Source organism: Pecten maximus, chromosome 9 (genome assembly GCF_902652985.1).
Source record: "Pecten maximus chromosome 9, xPecMax1.1, whole genome shotgun sequence".
Classification (NCBI taxonomy): Eukaryota; Metazoa; Mollusca; class Bivalvia; order Pectinida; family Pectinidae; genus Pecten; species Pecten maximus.
The window spans coordinates 41,384,815-41,409,264 of record NC_047023.1 but is presented as its reverse complement, the minus strand read 5'-3'; the positions used below and the strand labels follow the sequence as shown (position 1 = coordinate 41,409,264).

At 36.9% G+C, this 24,450-nt stretch overlaps 1 protein-coding gene across 1 annotated transcript in view; it reads right to left on the bottom strand.

Annotated features, from left to right (window-relative positions):
• Nucleotides 1-24,450, bottom strand: part of LOC117334197 (ras GTPase-activating protein 1-like) — a 34,932-nt gene that overhangs the window by 9,999 nt on the left and 483 nt on the right. The window contains exons 2-21 of the mRNA XM_033893683.1: nucleotides 22,560-22,709; nucleotides 21,896-22,031; nucleotides 21,426-21,496; nucleotides 21,190-21,307; nucleotides 19,975-20,059; nucleotides 19,442-19,586; nucleotides 19,045-19,120; nucleotides 17,933-18,038; nucleotides 16,831-16,913; nucleotides 16,613-16,686; nucleotides 15,065-15,155; nucleotides 12,683-12,915; nucleotides 8,197-8,273; nucleotides 7,575-7,747; nucleotides 6,844-7,003; nucleotides 6,439-6,581; nucleotides 5,895-6,010; nucleotides 3,587-3,673; nucleotides 457-524; nucleotides 39-127 (exon numbers count right to left, since the gene is read on the bottom strand). Of these exons, the coding sequence (XP_033749574.1) occupies nucleotides 39-127; nucleotides 457-524; nucleotides 3,587-3,673; nucleotides 5,895-6,010; nucleotides 6,439-6,581; nucleotides 6,844-7,003; nucleotides 7,575-7,747; nucleotides 8,197-8,273; nucleotides 12,683-12,915; nucleotides 15,065-15,155; nucleotides 16,613-16,686; nucleotides 16,831-16,913; nucleotides 17,933-18,038; nucleotides 19,045-19,120; nucleotides 19,442-19,586; nucleotides 19,975-20,059; nucleotides 21,190-21,307; nucleotides 21,426-21,496; nucleotides 21,896-22,031; nucleotides 22,560-22,709 (2,281 nt within the window). The remainder of the gene's footprint in view (nucleotides 1-38; nucleotides 128-456; nucleotides 525-3,586; nucleotides 3,674-5,894; nucleotides 6,011-6,438; nucleotides 6,582-6,843; nucleotides 7,004-7,574; nucleotides 7,748-8,196; nucleotides 8,274-12,682; nucleotides 12,916-15,064; nucleotides 15,156-16,612; nucleotides 16,687-16,830; nucleotides 16,914-17,932; nucleotides 18,039-19,044; nucleotides 19,121-19,441; nucleotides 19,587-19,974; nucleotides 20,060-21,189; nucleotides 21,308-21,425; nucleotides 21,497-21,895; nucleotides 22,032-22,559; nucleotides 22,710-24,450) is intronic.

Below are 24,450 nucleotides of genomic sequence, written 5' to 3'. Positions count from 1 at the left end.
AAACATTTTGCCAACTTAATGAAACTAATGTGACCTACCTTTGCTCCAAACTCCACCAGATTAGCTAAGTTTTGAAGGGCCTTGGCGACAAGTTTAAGCGTCCTTGATGCCATTTCTGTAGGAGTTTCTGTCAACAAACAGGAAATTTGTTAGAGGTGTAAAATTGTATCCGAAATACATCTAACGGTCCAACATTAGTAGTTCTAAAGAGGAACTTATCACACTTCCAAACCATGTGTACATATGCCTCTGAATAACATAAGCAAAATTTATGGTTGGGACATTTTTCACAGCAGGTCCTTTTAAGGTGCACGGAATCCAGATGACAATTCAACAATTTCAAATGGGATACATAAAGTATCTAATCTTGATGTACCTGTTATAGTGTTACAATGTGTGAAGTATATAGACCCTGATTACTATTGTAAAAAATACAACGAAATGTGATTGTCTTACCTGATATTAGATTGAAGGACTTGGGGTTGATTATTGCAGGGCAAAGCAACCGCAGGAATATAAACCCACTGTAATACAGTTATTACACAGTTAAAAGTGAACATATATCCTACCAATATATACGTATCACATTAACATTATAATATCACAGATTGTGGAGGTAAATATGAAGTCTGATGTTGAAATTAGAAACAAACATTGACCAGGACAAAAAATTGCATTTTTTTTTTTTTGCAGTCAAATTTCATCATAAGTTTTTTTTTTTTCTTTTTTAAAAAAATGAGAAGCCATAACAAGAGATCCCAGAGGGATCTTGGCGCCCACCATTGAATGATCTTTATAGGTTCCATGTCAGATTGATCATTTCTCTTTTTTTACCCTTCCTCTTACTAATCTGTGTAAATTGAGAAACATCCCTCTAGTGCTTTCTAAACAAGGGAAACTTATATATGAAATTTGAGATTTAGTGATAATGGCTGTCTGCCGACAATGTTTTCAGATTGGTCCAAAAATGCATCACAATGGACCAAGAGGAACCTACATATGAAAATTGAGAAAGATCCCTTCAGTACCTTCTGTAAAATAGCAATAACAAACTTCAGTTGTCAAAATCCAAGATGACTGTCTGTTGGCCATGTTGTTATCCGACTAGTCCCAAAATGAAATATGCACAACTAGGGACCAAGGGCAACAGACATATCAAATTTGAGAAAGATCCCTTCAGTTCTTTCTTAGAAATAGCGATAACAAACTTCAATTGTCAAAATCCAAGATGGCTGTCTGTCGGCCTTGTTGTTTTCTGATCCGTCCCAAAATGCAATATGCAAAACTAGGGACCAAAGGCAACCTACATATGAAATTTGAGAAAGATCCCTTCTGCACTTTCTCAGAAATAGTGATAACAAACTTCAATTGTCAAAATCCAAGATGGCTGCCTGTCGGCCATGTTGTTTTCCGATCGGTCCCAAAATGCAATATGCATAACTACAGACCAAGGGGAACCTACATATGAAATTTGAGAAAGATCCCTTCAGTACTTTCTCAGAAATAGCGATAACAAACTTCAATTGTCAAAATCCAAGATGGCTGCCTGTCAGCCATGTAGTTTTCCGATTAGTTTCAAAATGCAATATGCATAACTAGGGACCAAGGGCAACCTAGGTATGAAATTTTAGAAAGATCCCTTCAGTACTTTCTCAGAAATAGCAATAACAAACTTCAATTGTCAAAATCCCAGATGGCTGCCTGTCGGCCATGTTGTTTTCTGATCGGTCCCAAAATGCAATATGCATAACTAGGGACCAAGGGGAACCTACATATGAAATTTGAGAAAGATCCCTTCAGTACTTTCTCAGAAATAGCGATAACAAACTTCAATTGTCAAAATCCAAGATGGCTGCCTGTAGGCCATGTTGTTTTCTAATCAGTCCCAAAATGCAATATGCATAACTAGGTACCAAGGGGAACCTACGTATGAAATTTGAGAAAGATCCCTTCAGTACTTTCTCAGAAATAGCGGTAACAAACTTCAATTGTCAAAATCCAAGATGGCTGCCTGTCGGCCATGTTGTTTTCCGATCGGTCCCAAAATGCAATATGCATAACTAGGCACCAAGGGGAACCTACATATGAAATTTGAGACAGATCCCTTCAGTACTTTCTCAGAAATAGCGGTAACAAGAATTGTTAACGGAAGGACGGACGGACGACGGATCACGGACGAAAGCCCACCATCTGATGATGGTGGGCTAAAAACATCATTTGCGAAACAAATACCAGTTTTGATAACAAGAGGCCCATGGGCCTTAACGGTCACCTGATTTTTGAAATATTTCAGTAAATTTGAATGAAAGAATGAATTTCAAAACAAATAAAACAAATGATAGTCAAAAATGTGATTTCCCTATAACTATAGTAAAGTTTATCCCCTCCCATGGGGCAAATGTGAGACCCCAGGGCTAGGAAATTCACAATTATGGTAAAGCACCTTAAGACCCTTCGATCTGTGAAGAGTATTTAATTCTACCTTATTTGGGTTGTAAGAAAAAGATTTTTAAAATTTCAGTTAATTTGACCCTTTTTGGCCCCGCCCATCAGCCCCTGGGGGTCAGTCAGGGCCAACATGTACATACCATCAAACTGTCATCCTATGCTGATAATTTGAACCAAGTTAGAATAAATTCCAATAGAAATCCAACAAATAATAGTCAAAAATGTGATTTCCCTATATAAACTATAGTAAAGTTTACCCCCTCTCCAGGGGCAAACGTGAGACCCCAGGGTCATGAAATTCACAATATTGGTAAAGCACCTTAAGACCCTTCCATCTATGAAGAGTATTTGATTCTAACATATCTGAGAGTAGAGAAGAAGATTTTTGAAATTTCAGTCAATTTGACCCTTTTTGGCCCCGCCCACCAGCCCTTGGGGGTCAACCAGGGCTTACATGTACATACCATCAAACTGTCATCCCATGCTGATAATTTGATACAAGTTAGAATGAATTCCAATAGAAATCCAACAAATAATAGTCAAAAATGTGATTTCCCTATATAAACTACAGTAAAGTTTACCCCCTCCCCAGGGGCAAACATGAGACCCCAGGGTCATGAAATTCACAATTTTGGTAAAGCACCTTAAGACCCTTCCATCTATGAAAAGTATTTTATTCTACCATATCTGAGAGTAGAGAAGAAGATTTTTGAAATTTCAGTCAATTTGACCCTTTTTGGCCCCGCCCCTCAGGCCCCTGGGGGATGGGGACCATATAATTCACAATTTTAGTTGAACTTTAGCCATAGAAGCTCCCTGCCAAATTTCATTGAATTTGGTGCAGTGGTTTTGGAGAAGAAGTTGAAAATGTAAATTGTTTACGGACGACGGACGACGACGGACAAAAGGCGATAAGAATAGGTCACTTGAGACTTTGTCTCAGGTGACCTAATAAAAATGGAATTATACAGTTATGCAATACATGACAATAACAGGACATGAGGTGGATGGAAAAAAAGATCAGTATAAATATGAAATCACTAAGATATGTCACTCTTAGCATGTCAAGCTCTCCACAGAACTAAATTTCAATCTGAATCTGCATCAATTAAAGCTTTAGAATGAAGCAGATTCTTACCTGACAACTCGAGTTCTCACACTCTCATCGTTGATCCACTTAGCTGCCACACTTCTCTGTAGACAACCACATATAAACCGCAGTACTCTGAAACACAATGACAGCTTATTATCCCAGCATACTTCAGTACTCTGAAACACAACGACAGCTTATTATCCCAGCATACTTCAGTACCTTGAAACACAACGACAGCTTATTATCCCAGCATACTTCAGTACTCTGAAACACAACGACAGCTTATTATCCCAGCATACTTCAGTACTCTGAAACACAACGACAGCTTATTATCCCAGCATACTTCAGTACTCTGAAACACAACAACAGCTTATTATCCCAGCATACTTCAGTACTCTGAAACACAACGACAGCTTATTATCCCAGCATACTTCAGTACTCTGAAACACAACGACAGCTTATTATCCCAGCATACTTCAGTACCTTTAAACATAATGACAACACAATGAAAAGAGCTAACTGCAGTAAGGCCAAAAAAGTTGATTACTTGGTTCTCAGGCTTATTTTTTTTTTGTAGGGAGGCATTTTTTTTTTATGAATATAAAACTTTCAACAAATTTAGCTTCATAATCCCTTATGAGTTTATCTCCATTTAATTTCCATGAAATCTACTCAGTTTAGTCGACAATTCATATTTAATTTCCATGAAATCTACTCAGTTTAGTTGATAATTCATAAGTATGTAAGAAACATCTAAAAATGTGAACCAACCCTGTGCACGCCAAGTTACATCTCTGGATGATAAACAGAAAAGCATGGGTTTGTTTATCAAATGCCAAGAAGATTCACTACCAATTCATGATAGCTTTTCACATGTTCCCTATCTTCAGTTTTTGTGTAACAGACTTATGGTGACTCCGTAAGTCGTAGATGATGTTGTGAGTTTACCCAATCATTTGACTCTGTAAGTCGTATATGATGTTGTGAGTTTACCCAATCATTTGACTCTGTAAGTCGTAGATGATGTTGTGGGTTTACCCAATCATTTGACTCTGTAAGTCGTAGATGATGTTGTGGGTTTACCCAATCATTTGACTCTGTAAGTCGTAGATGATGTTGTGGGTTTACCCAATCATTTGACTCCCTAAGTCGTATATGATGTTGTGAGTTTACCCAATCATTTGACTCTGTAAGTCGTAGATGATGTTGTGAGTTTACCCAATCATTTGACTCTGTAAGTCGTATATGATGTTGTGGGTTTACCCAATCATTTGACTCCGTAAGTCGTAGATGATGTTGTGGGTTTACCCAATCATTTGACTCCGTAAGTCGTATATGATGTTGTGAGTTTACCCAATCATTTGACTCCCTAAGTCGTATATGATGTTGTGAGTTTACCCAATCATTTGACTCTGTAAGTCGTAGATGATGTTGTGAGTTTACCCAATCATTTGACTCCGTAAGTCGTAGATGATGTTGTGAGTTTACCCAATCATTTGACTCTGTAAGTCGTATATGATGTTGTGGGTTTACCCAATCATTTGACTCTGTAAGTCGTATATGATGTTGTGAGTTTACCCAATCATTTTCTTTGCCTTCGTAGCAGCAACCAGTACGTCTGATTGACTTTGGGTTTCTGATGCGTGGCGTTGATCGCTGGTCTACCATTTTTCAAAACAAATCAGTTCACGCATGCCTGCATGGCATATTTTTCTGACTCATTTACATAAAGAGAGCGGAGCATTAGGTATTCCCTATGATCAGTGGGTCGTTTCTTGGTTTTAATTGTAATTATAAAGAATGAAAGTATTCATTATCACATTCTATCATTATAAGGGTATATATTCTATCATTCAACATAATTTTGTACTTGTCAAAACTTATATGTTACGAAAACACAGATGGGCTTCATTCAGATGTTTTTGTGACTTGCAGCTGATTTTCTGCATCTTTTTAAAAAAAAAAAGCTGGCTGATGCATTCCCAATTTTTCTTTATCATTTTTACAATAAAATGAGCAATGTTGCACCCTTAATTGACATGCATACGAGCCTAAAAACCAGGTAAATTTTTTGGTCTAAGTTGAGTCATGCTGACAAAACAAATGCAGCAGCCTGAAACAGACAAGGACTTTTCAACGCCATGACAAAAACAACAGGGATTTATTAGGATTAAAGGCATATATACTTACAAACAGCTGGTTTTAGCTTTAATGATGGACTCTGTTATGTTGTTAGGGTGAATTTTGTTTAATTGTCTATATATAGTAATACAGGACAGCTTGTTATAGCTTTAATGCTGGACTCCGTAACATCGCTAAGGTGACTTTTGTTTTAATGTCTATATATACTTACACAGGACAGCTGGTTATAGCCTTAATGATGGACTCCGTAACGTCGTTAAGGTGATGGAGAAAATTCTCCCTGTTGGCTGATATGTCAGCTCCACTCTCTAATAGTTGTGGATTCAACTACAACAATCAATACACTGAAACACTACACAACAAGAAATTGTTCTCATTCATGACATAATACTTCAATCATTAAACCTGAAAGTCTTTGTTAATGGTAATGTCAAATAAAATGAAGAATTCAACTGAGATATATGTCATAATGTCCTTGATTTAAATTGTTAAGTGTTTCTTTGAATCTTTGAACCAACAGTATTTTCTCCTTTGCTTTTTCTCTAAGAGAATTCAGCATTTTCTAAAAAAAATTTTTAGAAGAATAAACTGTCAAAACTATAGTGTGACCAACTGCTCTTAATAATGTTTATTCATAATCAAGGCTTATTTTGAAACTTTCAAGAAATGTATATTTAAGGCTGTTAAGTTTGTTTTAATTTTTTTAATTTTAAGTCCTTTTCAGGACCTGATCCTTGTTACTGTTGAACATGTACCTCACAAGACTGTTTACTGTCAAGGATCCGTAATATGCTGTCCTTCAGGGCATTGCTCACAAACTGTGTCGCTGTCATCTTCATGTACTGGTCCATCAGGGTGGTCGCCAGCGATGTTGACCGAAAAAGGGTGGATACCTCCTCTGTTTCAATGAAAGAGAATGATAAATACAATTTGATCTTGTACAAAATATGATTATTGAAGATTTCAAGTTGATCATTCAGCAAATATTGCAATAAGCACAGACAACTATGATTAAGCCTATAAATCTTTGTTAGCTGGACCATTCTAGATATTGTTAATACACATGGTACATCATATGACTTGACCATTTATTCATTAAAAGTAAAGGGAGTGAATGGTGGTTATATACAAGTAACGCCATTAGACATCCTTATACTCACCTTCACGAGCAATTTCAAAATCATTCATCGTCTTGAGAATGACCTTCTCCTGTTTCTCATGCCGGAAGATCTGAAGAAGTGCCTTTGCCACAGGAATTCGGTCGTTACCACAGAGATTGAATAGTTCCAAAATGTTGCTGAGATCACCATTTAGGATAAGCTATACCAAACAAAAGGGAATTGTATTAATCTAAATGGTCAGACATCGAAAGCTAACAGACCCTTGAGGATAAGGCTCTCTCTGTTAACATAACAAAGGTCGGAATTTTAATTGGTCATAATATCCTAACTATTAAGTAAACTTTTCCAATGATGTTAGCATAGAAACTGAAGTTGTTTTGTGAAATCTTTCAGAATATCAAGAATTAAGATTATTTTGCATCAGATGAAATAGATAATTCAACCCTTAAAATCAAGCTCCCGGTACAAAATTTATAACAATAAATTCAAGTAAATGTTGAGGTGACAACCAGATTTTGACATGGCATGGCAACAATAAATTGACACGACAGCTATATGTTGACACGACAACCAAATGTTGACATGACAACCAACTGTTGACATGACAACCAACAATGACATAGGACAATCAAACTTTGATATATGACACCATTAATGTTGACATATCATATATGACAACCAATCATTAAAACATGACAACCAAATGTTGACATGACAACTAACATGCAGTAGTCAAGACAACCTGACAACCAGGAGATATAACTGATTACCTCCTTCAGTGTGGAGTACTTTTCCTCAGGCATTATGATCTCGTGAAGGTAGCGTGCACGAATACGTAAGGAACCAGTCTCACTACGCATGGCAGGATTCAGAGCTTGTAATGTGTGCCACTTGTCATAACAGTCAGTGTCTTTTACATCTAACACTGGGATTGTGATGTTGGCTGTAACAATAAATCAGTATAGAATGGTCATCAAATCTCAACTGGTTACATGTCATTTGACAGCACAGTAATCAGTCAGCAACATGTTAGGGCTAGTCCTGTATAACATCTACCCAATGTATAGGGAGTCCCAACGGGAACCATCAAAGGATAAATTCTGCATGATATTCCATAAATGAAGACTGTTGGGATGTCTCTATGTAATCAGGTACCAATTTTGGTTTAACTTTTTGAGCAACATATCTTAACATACAGCTTTAAAGTGAAGTGTTGAAGGCACTGCTGTCACTGTTGGAAAAGTAACACCAATGTCTTGCTTGATCTAGCTAATCTAGTTTGGTGGCAAGGACAATTTCAAAGTTATTGTCATATTTATCATTCATTTATTAGCTGTGATTCCCAATTAATTGATCTTTCGTTAAATTCACAATTGTGAGGATCACACTTACCGATTTCTTGATCTTTCGTTCGTCGGCTGTGATTACAGATCGTTATGCTGAAGTCTTCTATGTCACATGGAATATCACTGTAATGTAAGAATGTTACACTGGTAAAGTCAGGTGAGTCAGGACTTACCATATCTAATAACCCTGTACCAAACACTATATCTACCATGTCTAATAACCCAGTACCCAACAGTATATCTACCATGTCTAATGACCCAGTACCCAACACTATATCTACCATGTCTAATAACCCAGTACCCAACAGTATATCTACCATGTCTAATAACCCTGTACCCAACACTATATCTACCATGTCTAATAACCCTGTACCAAACACTATATCTACCATGTCTAATGACCCAGTACCCAACACTATATCTACCATGTATAATAACCCAGTACCCAACAGTATATCTACCATGTCTAATAACCCAGTACCAAACACTATATCTACCATGTCTAATAACCCTGTACCAAACACTATATCTACCATGTCTAATGACCCTGTACCAAACACTATATCTACCATGTCTAATGACCCAGTACCCAACACTATATCTATCAAGTCTAATAACCCAGTACCCAACAGTATATCTACCATGTCTAATAGCCCAGTACCCAACAGTATATCTATCATGACTAATAACCCAGTACCAAACACTATATCTACCATGTCTAATAACCCAGTACCCAACAGTATATCTACCATGTCTAATAACCCAGTACCCAACACTATATCTACCATGTCTAATGACCCAGTACCCAACACTATATCTACCATGTATAATAACCCAGTACCCAACAGTATATCTACCATGTCTAATAACCCAGTACCAAACAGTATATCTACCATGTCTAATAGCCCAGTACCCAACAGTATATCTATCATGACTAATAACCCAGTACCAAACACTATATCTACCATGTCTAATAACCCTGTACCAAACACTATATCTACCATCTCTAATGACCCTGTACCAAACACTATATCTACCATGTCTAATGACCCAGTACCCAACACTATATCTATCAAGTCTAATAACCCAGTACCCAACAGTATATCTACCATGTCTAATAGCCCAGTACCCAACAGTATATCTATCATGACTAATAACCCAGTACCAAACACTATATCTACCATGTCTAATAACCCAGTACCCAACAGTATATCTACCATGTCTAATAACCCAGTACCCAACAGTATATCTACCATGTCTAATAACCCAGTACCCAACAGTATATCTACCATGTCTAATGACCCAATACCCAACAGTATATCTACCATGTCTAATAACCCAAGTACCCAACAGTATATCTACCATGTCTAATAACCCAGTACCCAACAGTATATCTACCATGTCTAATAACCCAGTACCCAACAGTATATCTACCATGTCTAATAACCCAGTACCAAACAGTATATCTACCATGTCTAATAACCCAGTACCCAACACTATATCTACCATGTCTAATAACCCAGTACCAAACACTATATCTACCATGTCTAATAACCCTGTACCCAACACTATATCTACCATGTCTAATAACCCAGTACCCAACACTATATCTACCATGTCTAATGACCCAGTACCCAACAGTATATCTACCATGTCTAATAACCCAGTACCCAACACTATATCTACCATGTCTAATAACCCAGTACCCAACACTATATCTACCATGTCTAATAACCCAGTACCCAACACTATATCTACCATGTCTAATAACCCAGTACCCAACAGTATATCTACCATGTCTAATAACCCAGTACCCAACACTATATCTACCATGTCTAATAACCCAGTACCCAACAGTATATCTATCATGTCTAATAACCCAGTACCCAACACTATATCTACCATGTATAATAACCCAGTACCCAACACTATATCTACCATGTCTAATAACCCAGTACCCAACACTATATCTACCATGTCTAATAACCCAGTACCCAACACTATATCTACCATGTCTAATAACCCTGTACCAAACACTATATCTACCATGTCTAATAACCCAGTACCCAACAGTATATCTATCATGTCTAATAACCCAGTACCCAACACTATATCTACCATGTCTAATAACCCAGTACCAAACAGTATATCTACCATGTCTAATGACCCAATACCCAACAGTATATCTACCATGTCTAATAACCCAGTACCCAACAGTATATCTACCATGTCTAATAACCCAATACCCAACAGTATATCTACCATGTCTAATAACCCAGTACCCAACAGTATATCTACCATGTCTAATAACCCAGTACCCAACAGTATATCCACCATGTCTAATAACCCAGTACCAAACACTAATCCCTAACCATTCAGGGCTTACCATGTCTAATAACCCAGTACCCAACAGTATATCTATCATGTCTAATAACCCAGTACCCAACACTATATCTACCATGTCTAATAACCCAGTACCAAACAGTATATCTACCATGTCTAATGACCCAATACCCAACAGTATATCTACCATGTCTAATAACCCAGTACCCAACAGTATATCTACCATGTCTAATAACCCAGTACCCAACACTATATCTACCATGTCTAATAACCCAGTACCCAACACTATATCTACCATGTCTAATAACCCAGTACCCAACACTATATCTACCATGTCTAATAACCCAGTACCCAACACTATATCTACCATGTCTAATAACCCAGTACCCAACAGTATATCTACCATGTCTAATAACCCAATACCAAACAGTATATCTACCATGTCTAATAACCCAGTACCCAACACTATATCTACCATGTCTAATAACCCAGTACCCAACACTATATCTACCATGTCTAATAACCCAGTACCCAACAGTATATCTACCATGTCTAATAACCCTGTACCCAACAGTATATCTACCATGTCTAATAACCCAGTACCAAACAGTATATCTACCATGTCTAATAACCCAGTACCCAACAGTATATCTACCATGTCTAATAACCCAGTACCCAACAGTATATCTACCATGTCTAATAACCCAGTACCCAACAGTATATCTACCATGTCTAATAACCCAGTACCCAACAGTATATCTACCATGTCTAATAACCCAGTACCCAACAGTATATCTACCATGTCTAATAGCCCAGTACCCAACAGTATATCTACCATGTCTAATGACCCAGTACCCAACAGTATATCTACCATGTCTAATGACCCAGTACCCAACATTATATCTACCATGTCTAATAACCCAGTACCCAACACTATATCTACCATGTCTAATAACCCAATACCCAACAGTATATCTACCATGTCTAATAACCCAGTACCCAACATTATATCCCTGGCCTATTTTAGAAACCAAAGGCCCATTGGCTTGGCCTGACTAGTGCAATACTATTATGTACTAATGGGTATTGTTTAACTGTTGTGGCACACTATACCTATAGTATTGTAATACTATTGTAGGCTCAACTTACCTGAGCTTACATGGCAATTCACTGTTGCTTCATTTGTAAAAATGATATTTATGTCTAGCATGTGCAAAGCTAATGAAATAAACACGTCACTATGATTTCCTTTTTTAATAGTCTGAAATGTTCCTAGTCAGCTAGAGGTAGACCACACACGCGGCTGAGACTAAATCTGTATTGATTACTACACTTGACACCCTGTATATATGAAACTTTTTGTGATAGTGACTGGATTATCTTTGCTTGTAAATCAACAGTACTGTATCATCATCAGTTTAGCCTAGTTCAATCACTATTGAAACTATCGATAGTTCCGCATATTATCGGCAATTGTTATGGAACCGATGAATTTATCATCAAATATTTAAATTCAGATGGAAACAATGGCAATCTATCAGTAGTTTGATGTATTGTTGCACCAATGGCTCATCAGATTCTGTTCTTTAACTGTGAAAAGATAACCTTGGAAGGCTTACTTCATGTGATTTTCAAAATTAGTTTTTTGTCTTTTATGTGGATCAAACTCGGCAGCCCTTCACCAAATATCATGACCTTCAATCTCATGGTTATTAAGAAGTTTGGTTTGGTTTAATTTTTTTAACGTCCTACCAACAGCTAAGGTATTAAGAAGTCATTAAAATCCGTTCAAAATAATTTTAAAGCAAACTGGTATTAAGATCAAAATAAATACAAAAATCAGTTTGGTCTAAAGAAAATTTACAGCTGTAAGGATTTTTCTAAGAACATAATCTTCCTTGAGATACACTTAATTACAAATGAATATGTTATTTTATTTCACAGAATTCCCATCTATTTCACAAACTATTCCTCTGGGTTACAGTGATAAATACAGGAATCTGTTATCCATATACTGCTATATTCAATAATGATAATTGATTGCAAATATTTTTAGCAATAATCGTTCATAGAAAAATATTTGCAGAGTTTTTCGATCTGTGAATGACGGGTCTCCTTGCCGATCGATGAGTAATAACTTTTCCTGAAAATGAAAGATTGTATATAGTAAATGTTAATATTGTATTTACTCTAGTATAAACTTGTCGTCCCACATAGGATTGGCGCCTTCCTCCACTTGTGTACGACACACACGCACGTTATTCAGAGAAACAACACAGTAGGGGTGTGGCAGTGCCCTAGTTGGTATTCCGCGGGCGTCACAAACCTCCACCGTCAGGGTACGCAATTCTTTAAGTGAACGTGACTGAGACCTTGTTGGTTGCGTGTTAACACAATATGGTTTCAAAACTTTTATCCATGTCTGGAAAAAAAACCAACAGATTTAATAATATTTCAGAAAAAAAATTGCAAGTACCTTGTAACTGAAGGATTAAAACCATACTCTCTAATTACTGTAAGACAAACTTGGTAGATTAAAGTTTTATCTAAATTCATCAAGAATATCATTCTGAACAAACAGACTTAAATCAAATTATTTAGTAACCAGAATGTCCTTTTCAGAATTCACTGCAATAAAGAAATTAATAAGGCAATCAGCTGAACCTATGTTAACACATAATAACCTCCACACTGATGTTTTTCTTCATCTGTTTTTTTTTTAAACATTTCTATGTGTTTTGGCATCAAACTAGCATTAGTGTTATCCCAATATATTTACATTTGCTCTTTCCCATTGGCACAATGCTAACAGGCAGTTGCCACTATACGCCTATAACACCCAGTGCATCAGGCTATTACACTCAGAGGTTCATGTCACATAAAAAAGTTGAGTTTTTTGGTGGGTTCAGTTTTTTTTTTCAAAGTTGATGAAAATGGTAAGACAAATGGTAAGACAATGTAAATGTAAGTATTGAACAGTGGTATGGTAGACAAACAGGTTCCCATGGCATTTGCCCACCATACATCTTGCTGTCATAGTGACTATAACAAAATCAAAGGGCAAAAGGCCCTGAGAAACGTCAGGGTCTGAGGTCATATTATAAGAAATTTAAAATTGGATTTTATAGTCAGACAGTTACATTTGTATCAGATGAAATGTCTTAATCTGGCCCTGGTATTCCTGTTCTATATATATTCAAGAAAACATGTATAACATATATATCAGCTGACAACTTTACAATAGCTGAGTATAGTTGTTTCCCCATTTCTTTAATGCTTGTGGAAGATTATTGATATACTCCTGAATCAGTAAAGCTGCTTGTAAACTTTGAAAAAAGAATCAACTGAACGACAAATCGGTCTATTAACAGAACATGTTGTTCAAGTAACTACAACTAAAGATAAAATCCAAGATGTACACAGCCGAAGTTTTTTTAAAATTTTATTTATACTATAAGTTATTAATAAGGCCTATCAAACATCTATTTTATGACCCGTAGTAACACATTTTCACTCCGATAGAAAACTGCGGTCGCGTTGTCCGACGAGACATATCTAGTTTTGACACCGATGCCAGTAAATCATGTATTCATGATCAGTCACGGATCATAATCATACTAGAATTTTTTCAAACAACAAATAATAACCTTATTTAATAAAATCCTCACGAAAAACAGCAATGTAGTTTGTTACAACTTGCCCTCAATTCCTGGTCATACCTCACATACAAATGAATATGAAACCTCGAACGGTCGTCGGTTTAGTTACAGTAGACATAACTGCCATTTTGGCTGACTAGTAATGAGTCACGTGACAGCTGATGTTATCTCGTGGAATGCTCGGGTGCATTTGACTTCGTAAATAGGATTGGTTTTAAGCTATCAAATGTTCCTGCATATGAACTCAGGATGAACAGATGTGGATAGTTTCTCTGTGAATGCATGTAAATTTCCACGACGATCAAACTGATTTTTCTACTTTCGTTTTCAAGGCAGTATCGAGACAGAACTACGTAATCCTACGCCAACAAAATTGCATATACTGACGAGGAAAAAGGTTGATATTTATACTCTAAAATAGTCTAGAACACCAAACATTCACATTTCATTTTAAATAATTGCAGTAAACACGGTTTACATCACTTAAATTGAGTCAATAATTGCTATCAAAATAGGAACTATATTAGGCTGCGGATGTATATCATTTGTATGACAGAAAAGAGGAATAGTTAGCCGGAACAGATCTGTCAGTAACAACATTTTCCCACCACGCCTATAACGGCAGGTGCCAAAGGCACCCTGACGTTAATTAAAACCACTGTTCTTTGCTTACCGTAACTAACATTTACCCAAAGGCAGGACCATGCATAGAATTCTTTTATTTCTGGAGTCCTATGGAATAAATATGTCTTACCAGAATAGCATTAACCAATCTCAAATGAAACAGAAAATATTTTTTCTTTATCTTTATGTCAATTTCTACTTCAGTTTATTTCTACCGGATCTCAGCTATTTCAAAACCCCAGTTTTACAGATGACTCTGATATGGAGATGATACACAGTAAATCTCACCTGTGCGAAGTCACTGTTCTCTGCACACAGGTAATAAATCTGGTAGTGGTTTGTAGCACTGGCAATAGTTATAAGCTGGAAACAGTTTGGCCTAGAGAAGAAGAAAAAAAAGGAGTTTAATGAATGATATGAAGGTTTAAAGAATTTTAGTTCGACAAAATTTAAAGAGACACACAAACCAGGTACATTAATAAGGCACACAAACCAGGTAACTTGTATCAGGTACACAAACCAGGTAACTTGTATCAGGTACACAAACCAGGTACATTAATCAGACACACAAACCAGGTAACTTGTATCAGGCACAAAAACCAGGTAACTTGTATCAGGTACACAAACCAGGTAACTTGTATCAGGTACACAAACCAGGTAAGCTTGTATCAGGCACAAAAACCAGGTAACTTGTATCAGGTACACAAACCAGGTAACTTGTATCAGACACAAAAACCAGGTAACTTGTATCAGGCACACAAACCAGGTAACTTGTATCAGGTACACAAACCAGGTAACTTGTATCAGGCACACAAGCCAGGAAGCTTGTATCAGGCACACAAACCAGGTAACTTGTATCAGGCACAAAAACCAGGTAACTTGTATCAGGTACACAAAGTAGGTAAAACTTGTATCAGACACACAAACCAAGAAACTTGTATCAGGCACACAAACCAGGTAACTTGTATCAGACACACAAACCAGGTAACTTGTATCAGGCACACAAACCAGGTAACTTGTATCAGGCACACAAACCAGGTAACTTGTATCACGCACACAAACCAGGTAACTTGTATCAGGCACACAAACCAGGTAACTTGTATCAGGCACACAAACCAGGTAACTTGTATCAGGCACAAAAACCAGGTTACTTGTATCAGGCACACAAACAAGGTAACTTGTATCAGGTACACAAACCAGGTAACTTGTATCAGGCACACAAACCAGGTAACTTGTATCAGGCACAAAAACCAGGTTACTTGTATCAGGCACACAAACAAGGTAACTTGTATCAGGTACACAAACCAGGTAACTTGTATCAGACACACAAACCAGGTAACTTGTATCTGGCACAAAAACCAGGTAACTTGTATCATGTATACAAACCAGGTAACTTGTATCAGGTATACAAACCAGGTAACTTGTATCAGGCACAAAAACCAGGTAACTTGTATCAGGCACACAAACCAGTATTTTGCAGGCATCCCTCCACGACATTCAAAACTTGGTTTCTGTCTCAAAACAATTGCTTACAAGGCATACTCATTCATTTATGATCATTTGTAATTGAGTAAGATGTCATTTTTTTGTTCAAAAAGGCATACTTGCGTACGATGTTAATTTGCTTGTGTAAGTTACGACAGGATAGAAATGGCGCAAAGTTACGCAAGGTTTTTGACATAAGTTACAAACATTCGTAAGTTACAAAGTTATGTGAAACAGTCAGTTATTTGTAAATTTGACTGATGCAAAAGTTACGAAAATTTGTAAGTTATGCATCTTTGTGAAATGATACCCTGATTGGCGACTAGGTATAATGTACTAGTTCATTCCTACCTCCCAAAAAAGCTGTCATGGACTGGGTAGAAGGAACTGTAGGTCAGGTCTATAAGTCCTTTAGGTTTGGATCTCTGTCAAAATAAAAACATATCATCATAATGTGTTATATAAGACAAGGCTGAATACTGTCAAACCTCAACTAAACGACTCCAGATAATTTTTTATATATTAATAAACTAAATGGACTTTCTGTGCTCTCCTATGAATTGATGTACCTTTTCGTTCTCCATGAAGCAGAGCTGTCGATCATGTCCGAGGAGTACAAAGAACATGCTTTTCCACTTCTTCACCTTTTGACCTGTAAATAATCATATAGGGACTGTTACAGTACTGTATACCAAACCTTATTTATACAGCAAAGATGTCACAGAGTAGGCATTGCAAGCTCAACAACATACCAAGTCACCTTAAATCACTTGGTTTTATAGCCTTAATTTCAAGAAGTTCTGCTTCTGATTTCCATCACCGAAGGATGATCCATATTTGGCTGAAATCATTTTTCAGGAAAAAAAAAAAGCAAATATATAACCAAACATAGCCTCTGAACAGGTGAGATAAACATGAATGTGTTGATAAAATATGTGTGAGCATTAATAAATACTTCATTATATATAAATACCATGTTTAATTCCATGCCTCAGGCATTATAATAGGTCCTTAATTTATTCCAATGCCTCTGCTGGGGATCGAACCCAGAGTCCCTGGCTTACAATCTGACACTTCTGAGTTAAAAAGATTCTCCCCAGTGGAGTCAGTAGGTAGCAGCTAATATCTTACCACCGTGACATAACTGATCCCCAGTGGAGTCAGTAGGTAGCAGCTAATATCTTACCACCGTGACATAACTGATCCCCAGTGGAGTCAGTAGGTAGCAGCTAATATCTTACCACCGTGACATAACTGATCCCCAGTGGAGTCAGTAGGTAGCAGCTAATATCTTACCACCGTGACATAACTGATCCCCAGTGGAGTCAGTAGGTAGCAGCTAATATCTTACCACCGTGACATAACTGATCCCCAGTGGAGTCAGTAGGTAGCAGCTAATATCTTACCACCGTGACATAACTGATCCCCAGTGGAGTCAGTAGGTAGCAGCTAATATCTTACCACCGTGACATAACTGATCCCCAGTGGAGTCAGTAGGTAGCAGCTAATATCTTACCACCGTGACATAACTGATCCCCAGTGGAGTCAGTAGGTAGCAGCTAATATCTTACCACCGTGACATAACTGATCCCCAGTGGAGTCAGTAGGTAGCAGCTAATATCTTACCACCGTGACATAACTGATCCTAAGCCCAGCTGCCCTGATACCTACTTTTTTTGATGAAGAGGTAGCCCTGCATGTCAAGCTTCTGGCCACGCCCTGTGATTGGCCCCCGAGAGCTCTGTCTGATTGAGTCATACAGGTGCTCAGCTGACCCCTATACAACAAGTGGAAACATGTTTATTACAGAGTGAACTACACTTCACTTTACAGTACAACAAACTACAGTTACACTTGTACTGTAAGGAAAAGAACATGCCATCTACAGACCTCTACTGAATTCACATTTATTTACATCCATTTCATATTTTGATTTTGTATGGCATAATAATGCATTTGTAAATCTTTTGTGATGAAAACCTCCCAATATAAATCAACAAAACATTTTGCACATCATCAGATCTTAATTCTTAAAACTCCTTCACCAACAACAATCAAATCTTGCCTTATACACAGTACACCCACTCTTATCTCAAACACAACCTACCCTTACCTTACAGACAGGTGTTTCCAAGGTAAAACTCTCTACTATCACACAACCTACCCTTACCTTACAGACAGGTGTTCCCAAGGTAAAACTCTCTACTATCACACAACCTACCCTTACCTTACAGACAGGTGTTCCCAAGGTAAAACTCTCTACTATCACACAACCTACCCTTACCTTACAGACAGGTGTTCCCAAGGTAAAACTCTCTACTATCACACAACCTACCCTTACCTTACAGACAGGTGTTTCCAAGGTAACTCTCTATCACACAACCTACCCTTACCTTACAGACAGGTGTTTCCAAGGTAAAACTCTCTACTATCACACAACCTACCCTTACCTTACAGACAGGTGTTTCCAAGGTAAAACTCTCTACTATCACACAACCTACCCTTACCTTACAGACAGGTGTTTCCATGGTAACTCTCTACTATCACACAACCTACCCTTACCTTACAGACAGGTGTTTCCAAGGTAAAACTCTCTACTATCACACAACCTACCCTTACCTTACAGACAGGTGTTCCCAAGGTAAAACTCTCTACTATCACACAACCTACCCTTACCTTACAGACAGGTGTTTCCATGGTAACTCTCTACTATCACACAACCTACCCTTACCTTACAGACAGGTGTTCCCAAGGTAACTCTCTATCACACAACCTACCCTTACCTTACAGACAGGTGTTTCCAAGGTAAAACTCTCTACTATCTCCTCCTTCTTATACCTTTCGATAATTGCCTCCAACCTTTTAAATACAAATCAACATTTAAGTCATTGTATCAGACCATAAAACTTGACTCCATTTAACAATAAGAGAATTATTGACAAAGAACAGAATATATGCTAATACACTGTATTTTAATGAGGGGCTGTTTGTTACACAAACAAATACATTCACCTGATCCACACTTCCAATACATAGATCGTTAACTTTCTTTCGAAATGTTCTGATCTTTGCAAGATGCCTGAACTTGTGTATTCACAAAACAAACCAGACTTTTTTAAATTGCTTTTGTTTTTCAGAATTACTTGCTTCAGAAGCTACATAAAATTGAAGTAACCATACCCATCAAAATATCGACCTCCCATAAACAGTTGTCTCCCTTCCTTCTCAATGCGGAATCTCTGAACAGTCTTGTCACAAAGGACAAACAAGGAATAATTTCCTGGAGAATGTTCACTCGGACGCACCAGGAAACTTCCTTGGCCAGCTGCAGTGGTGTAAAAACAATTGTCATTTAAAATACATTTTTTGCTATTCAAAACATTTTGGACAATGACGTAAATTTCAAAATTCATTAAAACATTTAAGAACCCCCTATCACAACTATTTTATTACTTATATAACTTAAAGTCCATCTATCTCTTATCCCTTACTAATCATCTCCAAATTTTCTTCTTCCTTAACATATACTTCTAAGTTTCCATCAAGATCTTCTGTTAGAGTTCCACACCACTATAACTTACCCTCTCGGAGTTTCTCTACAGCATCCTCCTTTGTTATACCCGGGTGGAAATACCACTATAACTTACCCTCTCGGAGTTTCTCTACTGCATCCTCCTTTGTTATACCCGGGTGGAAATACCACTATAACTTACCCTCTCGGAGTTTCTCTACAGCATCCTCCTTTGTTATACCCGGGTGGAAATACGGCAATGTCTCATCAGGATCTATAGTTCCATTCTGCAAGGAAAAGTGGTGAATCATTTATATTAAGTACAAACATTTTACATATATTTCCCTTATTGACAATAACATTTCAGCTAGAAAATAATTTGTAAAACAACCCTGTACCTATGGTCTGTTTTAGAGGATATAGATAGTAACATTAAGGAGTAGGGCTATGTCAGTAAAATATTCACTAAACGGAAGGACTTAAGATTTGCCAAAAAAAAAAAAAAAAAAAAAAAACAATGAAATACTTTGATTGAACAGTGCTGCATAATAAGCCATATTCTCTTAATTTCTGGCAGATGATTTTGCAGTAACATTGGTCATTGGGCCCATCTAAACCATGGAAGTAGGGGCCATTTTACCATGGGCCAGCATTCTTTATGACTGTATACTATAGTACGATAATTAATTTTGGCAAACAGACTGAATTTACCTAGTGAGATTCATAGGGTTTCTCATAACTCAACTGTCTACTATGTCAGACTGAATATTTGTTAAAATCACTTTTAAACAGACGACAGCTGCAGACACCCCATATCGGGCCAAACCCTCCGATTCGAATTGTGACGACCAAGTAAATTCGCTGTGAGCCAAAATAAATCTATGACAATACAAATAGCCATTCCAATTTACGTCATATCTGACAGCAATATGCACTCTATAACTACTCTTCAATTCATAGAATCTACTTAACAGTTGTTCTCTTTATGACAAAATTGTCCATGAAAGAGCTATGTCATTCTACTGTGATTTCCTAACATGTGGCTTCAGTTGTATGATCTTACAGAATGGGGACCAAACTTGCGAACCAAACTACTTTTGTTTTAGGATATATTTGCATTGCGACAGAAATTTGTGCATCATCTTAAACATTTATGCGGGATTGGCGCGGCCTTACTGTCAATCTGAAGCACTGTTTTGGAGTCTCTTTCCTTGCATAAAATAATATAGACTAACAGGAATTGAATCTTCATTGTGATGTTAGAACCAAAAAATGTTACGAGAAAAACACATGTTTTTCTCATCTTTGAATTGAAGGTTACCATCTTGATTAAAATAGCTATCTAGTTTTTGTGCAGAGATCTATGTAAATGCTAGCCCTGGTTAATCAAGGATGGAGGCCAGGTAACCAGCATTACCAAGTCCTCCACGAGGGCCTCATGAATCTGTCCTTCTTTGTTCGTCCTCTGAGCTTTCACCCACAGCCAGCCATCTCCCATCTCATTTAGCACAACAAACAAATCTCCTTTCTCAAAGCTGAAACATGACAAAAGCAAACAACAGTTAGTGAACTTGGGGACATGTGGCTGTTTACAGAGTGTACAAGATTAGATCTAAAAGAAGACATTTTCATTACATTGGCTTCTGTTCTTACCTAAGCTCATCTGTCTCAGGCATTTTAGAGAAAGGAAGATGTGCTATCACCCGTCTGCGGTCATCCACAGGCTAAAAAGCAGAACAAATGGGTTGAATAGTAATTATTTTTCTTAATTTTTTTTAATTTCTAGAGTAGTAGACTATTAACAAATATCTCCGTGATACAGTACATTCCACTAATGAAATTTCATGGACGAAAGATTCAACACAATAAAATATAAGTAAAGTTCAGGAATAACATATTAATGTATAAAATTCATGACATTCAAATTTGTTTAAGAAATGTTTCACTGCCTAACCAATAGTTTCTTAAGTCTATTTAAAGTTGCAATTAAGAATAACTTTCCAATAATTTAACACTTCTATGGAAAAGTTTTGAAGAAAAAAAAATTCTGTCAATTCTCTAGAAACTTTTTCAGTGATTATTAAAGTTAATTTTGAGATGTGTGCTCATTGATTACTTTTTACCTCGGGTGGTGGGACGGGCAGTTTGAGTTGTTCTTCCTTAAGGAGATAAGATACAGAGGTGTAGTATCCCACCAGGAGGCACAGCGTCTCAAATCTCCTACCTCCAATGTAGTAATCACCACAGATAGCAGATATCCTATAAAAACATCATCATCATCATTTAGTCACTTGTGGAGCAGGAAATTCCTTTGTATCCAATTGCATATCTGTATTTTTGTGGGAATTTGTGACGTCTTATTTTCCTTTAGAGTGTTCTTGGTTCTTAGTGCTTCCATCGATAGAGGAAACCCAAATTGGACAATAAAGTTGTATAAATACAGTCATTCAGTTATTTATATTGAATTGCCTATTAATCACTGAAAAAAACTACCTGGTGACCAGATAAGTACATTTTTTCTAATCTCAGTTGTATTCCTTCATCCAAGAAAAACAGTGGCTATTGCAAGCTCTTAGAAAATTCATTAAGAAAGTAGTGTGATAGTGTTTGAATCTAATGGTTTGTAACCATGTTGCATTATTTTAAAATTTTATAAACCTGAAATTGGCAAGTCAATTCTGCCCAAAATAGGAAAATACCAAAAATAGTTGCGCAATGAATAGTCAATAATGGAATTAATTTTTCGGGTTGAACCCATAATCTTACTAATTCTACATCTGCACTAACCTGAAGTGTGTGAGTCCATTCTTCCCTAGGTAAGACAGGACATAGGAGCCTGATTTACTCTCACTCTCCCTTACAAGGTAGCTGCCTATCTCACCCGCTGACCGAAGACGTTCCTCTGCCGTCTGACGCCCGAGACGTCCATGGTACCATCTGTAAACAACATTTTCAATTATTACATCAATGCATTTTTTTTTAATGTTGCAACAATCTTAAATTTCCCTTACAGGGATTTATCTATGATTTGGGGTATGCTACTGTACAGAAGGCTCAGTGAAGATGTCACAGGCTTACCAATGATAATTACAGACAGGAGCATGAGCCAGCAACAGCCTCAAAGTAGCTGCACATGAATAAAGATCTATCTTATATATATCATAATAATCTCATTTTATAGAGAAATGTAATCCTGTTGGGTTATTTTTCTTTTCTTTCTTGCTTTGGGTTGTATTTTTATTCATAGGGGATCTGGAAATACAGCCTAGATTAGTTTCGTGACAGAATTTCTGTTGATAAAATAGAGTTTCCTTCAAATCATGACTGCAGTAAGATGCACTCAAGAACATAATTATGCAAAAAATATTTTGCTTGAATTTCAAATAGCAATACATTTGTATCTTCAGTTTCAAACAATTAGTCAGTGGTACAGTAAACTGGTTTATCCTGCAACAGCCACCGCATTGTCGGAATACACCCACCGTATATATTTTTGCTGTATACGGCAGTGACGGAAAACAGCTGTATTTTGGAATCTTAGCACGTGCGTCAGTTCGACTGACCTACTTCAAAGTGAAACTACGTTTGAAAGGCGAATATATTTCTGTCATTTTTGACACCGTTTCACTTCAAAATGATTATATTTGATGATTATTTTTATGACTGTTGCAGGATAAATAGAATACATGGTCAGTGTCTTAAAATATAAGCTATATTTTTGGCTCGGGACAGAAAGACAAAAGTGGCTCGCCGAGGCTCGCCACTTTTGTATTTCTTTACCCTCGCCAAAATACAGCTTATATTTTAAGACACTGACCATGTATTCTCTATATACACGCTACATGGAAGGAAATGATAATCATTAATTGGTGTACCATGAATAATACACTTGTCTTACGTATACTTAGTCATACAACACCATGTTTGTTTTCATGTGGTTATACCAAATTAGTTCAGTTTCTGGTACATCCAAACTTACCCAAAATTTTCCTGACAGCTATAGATAACATTATATTACCTAGTTGAAACTTATTAATGAGGAAAAGCTTGCAGTCACCTATTAAAATGTATTTTCCTTGTGTACTGAAAAGCATACCATACTCTCAAAAGTTTGATAGCTATTTGATCAATAACACCTTGCCAAAAGTAAAAGTATAATATTGATTTGAAAAAATATTTACTTTCTATATGCTATAGAATTAATTGTATCTGCCCTATGTGTTTCGGTATGCTGCATAAAACACATGCTGTTTTATTGGCCTTTAATGGCCTAACACTGTAACCTCAATATCTGTGACTCACGCAAAGTTCCGCGATTGTTAAGTAATACTCCTACACAAAATCAGCTTTCTTCCTTATAGCAGTTGAATATGCATGAAGTTGTCTCCCCTTTAAAGTGCTTGAGCAATAATTTTAACATTCATTTTAATGATTGATTCTTGCCATGAATAAAATATATGTGCGAGTGCATTTGAGGGCAATGTTTATCATTTATTAAACATGCGTGTCATAGCACATCTTCATTTGACTTAAACAAGCATAAAATGTATTATTCAGGCCAACTAAGTAGCTGAAACACCAGTGATAAATAGTTTTCCTCGGCATATACATACACTGATGTGTCATGCGGTGACAAGAGTAAATCATAAATAACGACAATAATAGTTAAAACACATAT